The following is a 13,340-nucleotide window of genomic DNA, read 5'->3' on the forward strand; positions in this document are numbered from 1 at the left end:
CACCAACACACAAAGCTGACTGTGTTGTTGCCTCTCGTCGGCAGCCAGAAAGCTGTGCTTGAACACACCAAAAGGCCTAAAGGCCCGATATACTCACAGCAAAGCTCTTTTTCGGTTTTCATTTAGGGGTGAAACAAAGTTCGAAATACGCGAGATGTGAAATACTGTTATTGAACATCTGATGCTGCTCACACTGCTGCATGATCGTTAGAGGAATATGCAAATGCATGTTTACACTATTCTCTGGACAACATAACAAACATACAACAAAACTGAGAAAACAGCTAGCATTTTACTAAAGCATAAGAAAAGCATCTGATAGCAGATATGTTTGCACAAGCTCTGCAATTCAGCACTCCCTTAAAGTCACGTCACATTTTTAAAAATGTATATATACATCACTTAAAATCAAGCAGCTTTACCGTATTAAACATAAAAAAGTGTCCGTGTCTTGTTTCATCAGAAGTACAACTTAATTGTCCACTATAAACAGCCGTGTGCTCCTGTTTTTACAAAAACGGCTTCTATGGGGCCGTAACTTAAGATACAAAGTAATGGAGCGTTTTATACATTGCCGTGTTTCTTTAGAAATAAATAATGGACAAATTAAGTTTTTAAACGCCTCAGATGTAAAGTTATTCGCTGTCAAAGTGACGCCAAAATGAATGGGAGTCAATGGGATGCTAACAGCAGGTGATAGCCAGCTATAATGGTGGCTCCCGCGAGGCTTCAACTTCCGGCTGACGGATTACCCCCTTGTGTTTGAGCCTCAGATGGATTTTATCTGAAAATGATGCGTCTATTCGCGTCTTTGCATTGACTTTAATCTACTCGCGCAAATAATTAAATTTGCGTTATAATAATTAAGGCGGGGGGGTTAGGCTGGTTGTTTTTAGTTAGATGATTATTTAACAATATTTTTGCCATAGCATTCTTAAAGCATTTGAAGCAGGCAGCGTTGTTTATCAATCAAGTTACATTTAAATACAGTTCTATAGAATGAAACAACATTCAGATTCAGATTCATTCTTTATTCTTCTTAATAGAGGACATTTGTTTTCAAAGGCTTTAGCAGGAGCAACATTTAACACACATAACATGCACATACCACACAGAATTTTGTACAAATAAATAAACATATTCCACAAAAAAAACATATAAAGTTAATAAATAAGGCATTCTGTGAATTCAACACTCAGCTTGTAGCTGAGAGTACCAAACTTTTTGGCGAATGTTTGGTGATCAAGTGGGGGAGAAGAACATTATTGCATAAGCAGATCTAAACCTATGGTTTACTATTAAATTCATTCGTTCAGTTTATAAGCTGTCAGATGAGACCAGTAGATAAACAGCATGTAGTTGAAAGCACACGTGTCCTGTGAAGGAAATGGTACACGTGTCATTGCGTTGCAAACAACTATCAAAACAGAGGCATCCTGTGCCTGGAGCGATGTTGAAAACATGTTGTTTATGACAAGTAGTAAATAAAATGTATATATATATAAAAAAAAAATGTAATAGTTTTTTTTAAGCAACACAAAAATTGTGCTCGTTACTATAAGAGCGCTGGCAATTTCGATGACAACCTGGAACATTTATTGATCGGCGAAAGATGCATCACCATTTTAACAGCGTACTGGCAGTTCACTCTATGGGCGAGGGGCATTTGGGAAGGAAGAATAGGATTCCGATCCCATCCGGTACCGTGAACTATTACGTTACATCAGGGATCTTTTCCCCTCAGCCGAGTATCAAGGATTCGAGTAACGTTATGCGTTGAAATTGTAACTAGGCTAAATAAAACATTTGATGCAGACATTGTCAATGGAGTAGCTTAACATGCCAGTGATAGTCGAATGTTGAAATCCAACATGGTGGCGCCCGTGTAACGAAAACAACGTTTTCAACATACCATTTTATCCCTTTTAACAAATTCTGCCATTTTAATAATTGTACCAATGGAAATCAATACAATACATCTGTTATACATCACCTTTTCTCAAATTTCAGTTCAGTGATCTTTAAAGGGATTTCTGGAGTTGTAGGGAGGTAAAGAGCTCTAACCATTGCTCAGCCCTACAGTCATGTAGTGTTTAAGGCTAAATGTAAACTTAATGTATTCACAAATAAAATTCTACAATTTCACTGGTACTGGTTATCCTGGCTAACGCCAGACCATATCATTGAGATTGAGACGTGGTCTGTGAACCACATGTTCATTTTCTCGTATTTGAGGCTGGATTACGACTGCCCATAGACGTTTATTGGGTGGTATGTGGGGATGTAAACAGTTAATCGATTATTGATTGATTGTCGACAATTATTTACTCAATTAAATTCATGGTCGGCCAATCGAACATTGCGAACGTGACACGAGATTCCCACGCGAGAGACCCGACACAAACTTGAGGCGGCAGAAAAGAAACCAAACATGAGGTGGTCAAAACAGAATGGACAGCGTGCTAACCTCGAAAATCCTGCTGTATTCTAACAATAACTTACCTCTCCTTATTAGCTAGGCTCCGTGCATGCTGGCTAATAACTTTTTTAAAGCTGGGTCTCAAACATTAACAGCGCTGAGTTAGTCAGATTTGTGCAGTGGTCTTCCATGAGGAGAGAGAGAGAGTGTGCGAGGTATGGGTGAGTGAGAGCACGAAAGATAGTGCTGCGCGACTAACCTACAACGCTTTGCAATCAAATATGATTTTAAATAGGCTTAGTAAAAAAAAAAAATAGTAAAATCAATGTGTGGCGATCAGCGTTGATATTGTGAGGGCCCGCCACAAATAAATGGACGTATGGGAAACTCTGCCTCTCTAATTTTACTGTCACTTTGCACAGGGATGATTTAAGTTGTGTTCAGTTCTATATTTTAAGTTTCCATGTCAAGTAATTTTACTTTTACCTTTCTCAGACCGAGGGGGATTATAAATGATGCTGCTAATGTCTGTATTGGCAACTGTTACAATTAAACATTAATTAAATCGTGCCGTGCAAAAGCAGCATGGGGAAACCCAGGCTAGGTATTGGTACCGACCACTGAAATCTTGTAATCGTGACAATTGGCTCTATGCACTTCCTGAACTTCAGCCAGCTCCTTGTTTCCTGTCTGCCATTATTGGCAAAACTTGATTAATTCAGGTGTGTCTGCTTATTGTTGCCATGACTACTGAGGTCAGGCACACCTGAGTTAATCAATTTGTCCAATAATGGCAGACAGGAAACAAGGAGCTGGCTGAAGTTCAGGAAGTAGTGCAGCTGTGCATAAATCCCATTAAAGAGTTTCAGCTGATCTTCTTCCATAATTTCCAAATTCTCTTCAGTGTTCAATTCAATGCATTAAAATTATTAATAATGTTGCGTTGTTTTATTAGGAGCCTCAGCCTGAGTCTGGATGTTCCATGTTCTACAAATGATTTTCATTGGGATCAGCTGGTGGTTTATCAGCATCACCTGGATGTGCCATGTCCTCAAAAGGAAAGATTTCCGGATCAGGTCGTAGGTTATCAGCATCACCTGGATGTTCCATGTCCTCCATAGGATTGTCATTGGGATCAGCTGGTGGGTTATCAGCATCACCCTCCTGTAAGAAAACACAGATTCACAGAAGGTTAAAGTGATGAGAAGGATAGATGTTTCAGTTACACAAACACAAAAATACTGTGTTTTATGGGCAGAGGTTTTCAGCTCTTAAATATGTAACGCTGTCTATGTAAGAATTGAGAAATTAGCAAATGCAGGCAGTCTCCATGTGAAGCAAAGGCCCTTTCTGGAATTCTGAATACATCTCTTTCCCTCCTCCTCTCTCATGCTGAGATCACCTGAAACACAAAACCTATGTTTTATATATATATATATATAAATCTATGTTATATATATGTATGTATATAAACATAGATTTTGCGTAAATTTTAATTTTAGGTGATCTCAGCATGAGATCATTTACCCCTCTATATCATTTAAATATGTATGTATGTATGTATGTATATATATATATATATATATACACACATGTTTTATTTATTGAATTTTTCACAACAACAGAGACAAACACTCAATAAAAAAAAAAAAAATAATAATAATAATAAAAAAACAATAGAAAAAAACACTAACAGGTTTAGTACAGTATATAATATAACAGAACTGTAATGACATAGGCCAAAGTAAGCCTTAACTAGGTCCAGTAAGTAAAGTTAAGTAATCCAAAAACTTGGTAAATAAAGTATGCTGTGGGAATAACCAACACACTGGTGGGTGGCCAGTCAGTCAATTGGGACTGCATCCAGCGGCAGAGATTTAGCATGATCTAAAAGGGGTAACCAAATGCTTGAAAATCTAACCATGGAACCACAAAGGAAGGGTTGAATTTTAGCAAAAAATAATGCATCTTTTATCCACCAAGTTCTTTTATCCAGTTTATCAAAATACATTGTCTTGCTAGCAGCGTAAGAAAAGCTACAGACTCAGCAAAATGGGACGGCAACGAGTAATCAGGAGGTAGGACTCCAAACAAGCCGATTAGCAAATAATGGTTTAAAATGTGAATAATTATCATACAATATTAAACATGTTTGTTGTCATTTGAAATGTCTGAGTGCGATTAGTACAAAGGTCTCATTCTCAAAGAAGTAAAACAAAAGGTAAAGTTTTTAAGAGTTTCAGTTTAGAGATAACTTGTACACAAAGGAGGGTGTGTCTTCCAGGTAAATGGTCTCCTGCTCTCAGAGGTGTAACCTCTTAAGCCGGGGTGTAACGATTCACTCGTTTTCTCGATGCATCGATTATAAATCCTGGCGATGCATGCATCGATCCTGAAACATGTATTTTGAATCGTGAATCGCTTATTTACGTGAATAATCGATTTAAAAGGCTAAGAATCGAATTAATCACGATTTTATAGCGATTCAGTGGTTTAAAATATATAAACACAACCTTAAAGTGTTCCTGGTACAAGCTGTCTCACGCATTGGCCGTCATACGACATCCGCATTTGATTGGTTTCAGGCGCTCACACACCCCTGATTTCTCACGCTGAAGCCCGGTCGGTCAAATGCCTGAAAGATGAGTTTATCTTTCTACCTGTTGAGCTACTCATGTCGTGATCAGCTTGTATTACCGCAAATTAGTTAAAATCTCCCGGAATCTAGAGCGAGCGTGCATACGAGACAGAGGTTGCGCTCCAAACCGCGTATCGCGCGTTCACACACGGCTGCACGCACTCGGCAGAGAGGGAAAGCGAGCGAGAGACCACCTAGCGTGTACGGAGAGTCCATGTAATAAATGAATGAAAGCGTTTTATTTCATAGTGCCCACGCAATGGCATGGCAGCTTTATCAATGGCTTGAGCGGTTTGCCTCAAAACTATTGCTTTCTCGACAGAGAGCTCAGCTGGAGATCGAGCTCAAACATGGACTGCTCAAAAATCTGTAGTTAACGTTATGAAAGCATGAGAGCTATGGGACCGAGCGCGAGCAAAATCCGGTGAAAAGGTGATAACGAGTGCACTGAGAGGACGCAAAATGAAACTAATGAAAAGGTCTCCATTAATTTGTGCATGTAGTCATTTAATGCAATACTTTAAAAGCCTTTTTCAAAATATTTGCTACTTGCAAATGCTAATTTGTAGGCCATTGATTTTTTTTAAATAATATATTCATTAAAATTAAAAACAAACATGAACTAACATTAACAATGGACAAAATCCCCACTATCTGACCCCCGAAGGCCGCTGTGTAGGCTAATTCAAACCCAGACAAAGATGGGTGAAGCATTGAAATAATACTATAATGCATATAAAAAATTAAGAATCGAATCGAATTAATCGAATCACATCGAATTTGGATGTGAATCGAATCGAATCGTTCTGAATTTGCACAAATCGTTCATAAATCGAATCGAAAACCTATGAATCGTGAATCGAATCGATTCGCTGTCTACCCAAAGATTCACAGCCCTATTGTTAGCACATGTTTCCATGTGAAAGAAGGTCTGTCTATATAATGAAATGCAACGAGAGGCTCGGCGCATCTTGTAACTCAAATTTACCCCGTGATGACGAGTCGGCACTCCCCGTCTTGTATTAAGAAATGTCGGGTTTAACCTACATCTTTTACTCTTTATCTCTGAGCATTTGTGTGGCGAGCAGGACGAGGCCGAGGGACGTGAGAGAATGCCGTGAGGTCAGTGGCGTGATTAATGAGCGACACCTGTGAGACGCACCGGTCTCGAATCTCTCACGGAGGAGCTGAAGCATAAAGGAGGAGCGACGACAGTGGAGATCGAGAGAGGAACAGGCCTGAGTTAATGTTGTGTTTTGTGTGGCAGCAGTCGTCCGTGAGGAGCTGCTGGCTTATACTTGTTTATTTAATTTATTAAAAGTGTTCGCAGGTTCCCGCCTCTTTCTTCCCACTTGATGTTATTGTATTGATTATCTTTGAATTGATTATGAAATTGACGTGATAAATGTACCTGACATAATAAATTGTAAACATTTGGTTTTATTCTAAATGGCTTTGACATTATTTTTAGTAAAGAATAGTCAAACGTTCGCTCACATTTAATGAAGCACAGATACTATTAAAACCTTTTCATTTTGGGAGTCAGGTGAAATAACGAGTTGATGCATGAGAAAATGTATTTCGTTTAATCGAAATACTTTTAATGATTGGATGCCTCCATTGGGCCGATCGAGCCGGGCCCCACATCTATAAACTACATCAAACTGTCATCTCCTGTACTTCAGTCATACACAAATTTAATTATCATCATTTCAATATCACATAAAAAAAATGCTTAAACTGTTTTCTAATTTGATTTCTAACAAGACAGTTACTCTCTGACAAAAGTCACACTTTATGTTTTTATGTTATTTAGTTAATTTGTTTTGGGGTGTTCAAGAGTTCTACCCATAGCGAACTGCCAACGAACTGCCTACCCATTCTGCCTCACCAGTGAACTGTAGTGTTAAAAATAAAGGACAAAAAATACTATTCAGTTTACATTTATGTTTGTATACAGAATTATGCTTATATTTACTGTTAAATCATCTGGTATGTAATACTTACATCCTGTTGTAGGTGGTGCATTGTTCTGGTGGTGACGATAGTAAATCACAGCACCAGCAGCACCCACAACTGCAGAAACCAGCAGAACAACACCAACACATATTCCTGCTACAGCTCTTGGAGACAGAGCTGACCCTGGAACAGATGAAGAGAAACAGACATTATTATTAGATTGACCGATAATCCATCCAGTATTTAACAATATATTTGACTCATATATTATCCTGTAGCATCTGGACCAATCAGACACACAAATTATTCATTTACAGTATTTGATGAATAATCCAGCAAACTCACTCTCCCTAAAAAAGGTCTGTGAAACTTTCTCTAAAACTAACATCACAAATGAGGCTAACACACTGGCAGAACCTGGTGTCCTGTTACAACACACACATCAAGACTGATAAGTATTTTACAACCCCAACAGTAATTTGCAGGGAATTGTGACTCTCACTTAATTCTTGCTAAGGAGAAATCAACCTACAGCTATTTCCACTATTGACATCACTCTTTATTTTATATAGGCTTACACACATGAGAGCCATTTACCTATATGCGAAATTGCCTGAATGTTAGTGCAAATTCCTTCTTTGTTAAGACATTAAGAATGAAATTGCACAAAATAATAAATTGCCTCAAACCATCAAATCTAGGAACTCCAGCTACGGCGTGTGATTGTAGGGCTAATATTTTTAAGTTAAGCAGCAGCAATGGTCTTGGCCACATACATATTGATAGCTAGTGAAGTGATATCAAAGAATCATAGCAAATGACACAGCCTGAACGTACCAGAGAAATGGTGCAGCCCAATGGGGAGTGAGTATTTCAGGAGATAATTTCCTAAATTGTTGGTATGTGATGGTAATACGGCATTTAAATACATACAATTTGCATAGGCTAAGATGCCCCCTCCCCAACTGTTATTTTCAACCCATTTGGTCCAAATCTCATCTGGTTATTTGAACTATGTTTGTAATGTTAACGTCAACTTTTAATCTGATTAACTGATCCAAATATGCATAATCAATTATAACAAGTTATGATTGATTATTAACAATACTTAGAGTTAATTTGCTACAATACATACACCTTTCTGGTCATCAGTATGATATTAAGTTTAACTTATAAATGGGCCCTTCTGTTGTTTTTAACAACAGCGTTAAAATCACAATATTCACAGAAAAAAAATGCATTTTTCATGTTAATAACATTAGTCAAAATGTCACTTAGTCAAAGTTTGCTTTTATTGGGTTGATTTAAAAATATTGAACTGTTTTTTTCCTCAAAAGAAAATGCACTCACCAATGACAGTAAGATCGAATCTCTTCACTCTGCTGATGCTGAAGCTGCTGTTGATTATGCTGATCACTAGTTGATATTCTCCAGAGTGTGTGTTTGTGGTGTGTGTGATGGTCAGAGATCCAGTCTGATGATCCAGCTTCAGTCTGTCTCTGAATCTCTCTTTACACTGATCATCTGTACAGATCTGACTCTGATCTCCAGTGATTTCAGCGATGAGAGTGTCATTATAATACCACATCATCACATCACTTGGTTTTCTTATTACACCAGGATGTAAAGTAACAGAGTCTCCCTCCTTCACTGACTTTCTCTTCACTTCATCTCGTTCAGCAGCAGAAACACCTGAAATACAAACCAACAAATGATTAAAGTTCTTTAGATGAAAACTACAAACATTTATTTATATATAGCGCTTTTTACAATCCAGATTGTTTCAAAGCAGCTTTACAGAGATAACAGGAAAATAATGCAACAGTTTTTTCCAGAAGAAAATGGCGTCACAGTCCAGCTTAAAAAGTTCAATGATGTTTGATTTTTGTTGTAAAAAGTTATTTATTTAATTTAGCGATTTTTCATGAGCTGAACTCAAAGATCTGAGGCCTTGTCCACACGGACATGGAAATTATAACCGGAGTTTTCCTCCAGCGTTTAAAAAAAAATCCCGTCCACATGAAAACGCAAAAACACGCCATCAGACGCTGTCAAGAGCATGCCACACCAGGTGGCGATATAACCCTAACCCTAAGCCACGTTGGCTAATCAGAAGCCTAACAAATAGTTATTACCATAGATATGTATATAAAGGCTAGATATGTTACGGCGGAGTTTCCATCGTCATCACCGGCGGCCATCTTGTCACAGAGTGAGCTGAGTGGTCAGCACGAACACAAATACTCTTATCTCGTTGAAATCTTGACGGCTTTACAAACGGTTTGGTTTCTTACAAACGTTATTAATGTGGCTATAATTATCTGGATGATTATTTATTTATACACTTATTATTCATAAGTATGCAGTGTAATAACTACATCTCTGACATTTATAACAAACCAAACCGTTTGAAAATCGGTAGAAAATTGAGCAAGTTATGGTTATTTAAATAGTACACGAACCATTAACACAATGTTACAAGTGATCAAGCTGCCTGTGACAAGATGGCCGCCAGGTGCAGACGTCGACCTCCATTGGCCAGCAGCGTGGACGACATATCTAGCCTTTATATACATATCCATGGTTATTACAGGTTCTGGCAGGCAGATAACAGCACAGCGCAGACGCATTCTCTGACGTCACAAGGCAAAAACTCCGTATTTACTGTCTACACGACAACACTGTAACCAGCGTTTCTGAAAATCCTCACCCTGGCAGGGGTTTTCAAAAATGTTTGGTTTCAGTGTCCTGATCCTGCGTTTCCGTGTGGACGAACGGCCGAACAGCATAAAAAAAAGTCACGTTTATAAAAATATCCGTGTCCGTGTGGACATCATGGCCTAAGACTTTTTCTATGTGCACAAAAGTGAGCATTTCTCCTTTGCCGAGATAATCCAATAAATAAAAGGCCACTACTAAAATGTGCCATTTCAACACACAGCACAATGCCACAGATGCTGCAAGTTTTGAGGGAGCCGTGCAATTTGCCGTGCTGACCTCAGGAATGTCCACCAGAGCTGAATGTTATTTCTCTAACATAAGCGTTTTAGAGAATATAGGCAGTACATCCAACCGGGCTCACAACCGCAGACCACGTGTAACCCCACCAGCCCAGGCCCTCCACATCCAGCATCTTCACCTCCAAGATTGTCTGAGACCAGACGGCCGGACAGCTGCTGCAACAATCGGTTTGCAAAACCAATTATAATTCAGAACAAACTGTCAGAAACCGTCTCAGGGAAGCTCATCTGCATACTCATTGCCCTCATCAGGGTCTCGACATGACTTGAGTTTGTCGTCGTTACTGACTTGAGTGGGCAAATCACATTCGATGGTGTCTGGCACTTCGGAGAGTTGTTCTCTTCGAGGATGAATCCTGGTTTTCACTGTAGAGGGCAGATGGCAGACCGCATGTGTGGCTTTCTATGGTTGAGCAGTTTGCTGATGTCAATATCAGTTTAAACATAACATTCACTAACTCACCATGAACAGAAACATTGAAGATATTTCCACTGACTCTGCTGGTGATGATCTTCACTTCATAAACTCCAGCATCTGTGTTTGTGATGTTCATGATGGTCAGAGATCCAGTCTGATGATCCAGCTTCAGTCTGTCTCTGAATCTCTCAGTGCCTCCATTACACTGAACATCTGTACAGAACTTACTGAGATCTCCATTGATTTGAGCAATACGAATGCCATTAAAATACCATTTAATATCTTGTTGTTGGTTTGTTTGAAAACCAGTGTATAGAGTGACTGAATCTCCCTCTGTCGCTGATACTTCTGATCCGACACCGGAAACACCTGGAGAAGAAATGAACAGTTTTTCTACAATATAGTTTAATCTGAATTTGAACAGTAATTTGAATCTCCCACATCAATAGTGTTTAGCTACATCACATTTTAATTTTCTCATATTAGATTCAAGTTACATTAGTCAACACTTTAAAGTATGTGATTTATTGGTTCGGTATAACAAATATTTAACAGTTAATGCAGCATCTGTTTTGGCATCCTTTGTCTATCATTACATCATATGATGGTGCTATAATTCATTTAAATGCTATTAAACCATTCAATCGCACTAAGAATGAAAAAACACAAATGTACTGGTGCATCTGAACCGGTTCTCTATGGATACTGAGGCTTTTTCAGTCGGGTAGGATCTGTGATCTCTGACCCGGTTTGTTCATTGGCTTCCATGACTGTGATATATGCTGTGTTTTCCATCAACTGGTGACCCGAGCTGTCGAAATACTACTGGGCAGAATCCCACAGACCAAAACATTATCAGACATTCTGACACAGAACACACATTTCAAAGAAGAATAAACGCCTGTCACATTATTTCTATTAGAAAAAAACTGTGATCAGTGTGTTTTCTATACAGTACATATCTGAGTGCAAACATATTATACTTTTATTCTTTAGTAAAGTATTGCATTCAGCTGGTGCTCTTCTGTAATTTTTGTCTAAAACATTGTACATTTGTTTTTATTTTTATTTGTTTTTTCTTTGGAATGGTATGAAACTTGGTAAAGGTTTTGGCACTTGCTATGTGAACACACACAAAAGACACGATTCCAACAGGTTAACAGGAAAATGAATGAGAACTTGTTTAGATTTAAGGCTTTGATTTTCTCAGTTTTAGAGTAAAACATGTTTTTGAAAATTGAAAATAGTATTTCAGCACATTTTTCATAACAGTAAACGTAAAATTTTGTAACTTTTCACTTTTTCAACAAAGTTCACTTTTTTTCACTTAGTGTCGTCTTTGAAAAATGTTTCTCTTGAAAAAAGTGTGTGCTCTGAACTAAAGCATTCAAGAATTACGACAATTGGTCTAAGCTCAAAGAGTGAATAAATTAATTATAAATACAGCGTAAATATAATTCACGACAATGAAATCCCCTAAAAATACAAAATATTCAATACAATTTTTTTGACTGAAATATAGTACATTAATTTCATTTTCATTGGAAAAAAACTAATTTCAGTCATTTTTGACTGACACGTGAAGAGCACTAATGTATATTATTACCATACGTCTAGTACCCTTTAGGTTCTGATATTGTACAAATGTGTAGCGTTGACGCAGTGGCGGCTGGTGATTAATTTAATAGGTGGGAATGTGGCTTATTGAACAATCTGTTGCAGAACAGGAAAAGTTAAAGAACATCTGATTGACCTTGACTTCTGGTTATTCATAAAAACAGCTAATGAGTTCATTTACCCGTTTCAATGAAATTTGACACCTCCATGACCGATTTAAATAAGACAGAGGAAAACTTATGTACACTAAACATTAGTAAACTACTTAACCTTAGTAAACAATACTTCTACAGCATGTATTAACGTTATTTCAAGATTAATGCTCTGTGAAGTAGCATGAACAAACAATTAACAACTGGATTTTTCAGCCACGAACTGAACGAGTAAATGAGGGAGAAAAAGTTGCACAAAAACTAACAATGCATTAAAACCAATGTTGTTTCTAATCTTTGACATGTCCAAGACTGTGATAAAAAGTAAAAAATAATAACAATCCAGTCCTCAATCACATTTTATATTGAAAATAAGTCATTTTCTGTGTTTTTCCCCCAAATCAGAGACATCGTTTGTAAATTTGGCAATTAAAGAGAGTTAAAACCTGTTTTTTTTTTTTAGTTATGATCAGGAATAAGATTGATTAATATGCAAAAAAGAAAAAAAATATATTTATCTGATACATTTTTAAAGCAGTTTAAAATAGTGGTTTTCAGCCACAAACATAACGAAAGCGTAGTAGTGAACAGCACATATTAAGGGTTAACTAACAAATGTTGACAAATGAGATTTTTTTAAAGTGAATTAATCAATGTGATGAACAAAAATCTGCATGTTGGTCTAGAACAAGCTCTTCTATAGTTTTTCTGCCAAAGTTCTTGTATTAAACTGACATTGAAGTATTGATGTGTTTGATGACTGTGCACCAGTGGCGTGCAGAGACCTCCTCAGGGTCAAGGAGGACACTAAACACTTTTTTATTTTTATTTTATTCTTTCTTTCCTTGGCATTCTAAGAAAATGTGTTTGATTCAATCAGAATGCATAACACACATCAAATGAAAATAGGGGAATTATGATAAAATTACTAAATAGTATTTACTTTACCAAACAAAACAGTGAGAATCAAGAAGGTAATTATGGAAAATTCAATTTTAGTTTTGCTGTTGTAAATTTAATGTATGTTTTAAATGTAGCTATCATGAATCAGTAACACTTTGCAATTATATGTTTCATTATTTAAATAAGTTAACATTAACTAATAATGAACTGCACT

The 13,340-nt window shown here is 37.3% G+C and overlaps 1 protein-coding gene across 3 annotated transcripts in view; it reads right to left on the reverse strand.

The window, feature by feature from the left end:
• Positions 1-13,340, reverse strand: part of LOC120486561 (uncharacterized) — a 68,544-nt gene that overhangs the window by 52,363 nt on the left and 2,841 nt on the right. The window contains exons 2-5 of one of the 3 annotated variants that reach the window (XR_016146891.1): positions 10,500-10,823; positions 8,367-8,708; positions 7,065-7,199; positions 3,454-3,583 (exon numbers count right to left, since the gene is read on the reverse strand). Coding sequence is in view for 2 of the 3 variants with exons in the window: in XM_089121328.1 (XP_088977454.1) it covers positions 3,582-3,583; positions 7,065-7,199; positions 8,367-8,708; positions 10,500-10,823 (803 nt within the window). In the remaining variant the exon portion in view is untranslated. Of the gene's footprint in view, positions 1-1,010; positions 3,584-7,064; positions 7,200-8,366; positions 8,709-10,499; positions 10,824-13,340 lie in introns of those variants that run through there. The other 2 variants (XM_089121328.1, XM_089121334.1) reach the window with 2 other exon arrangements.

The sequence above is a fragment of the Pimephales promelas genome, chromosome 2, assembly GCF_988280905.1.
Source record: "Pimephales promelas chromosome 2, fPimPro1.hap1.1, whole genome shotgun sequence".
Taxonomy (NCBI): Eukaryota; Metazoa; Chordata; class Actinopteri; order Cypriniformes; family Leuciscidae; genus Pimephales; species Pimephales promelas.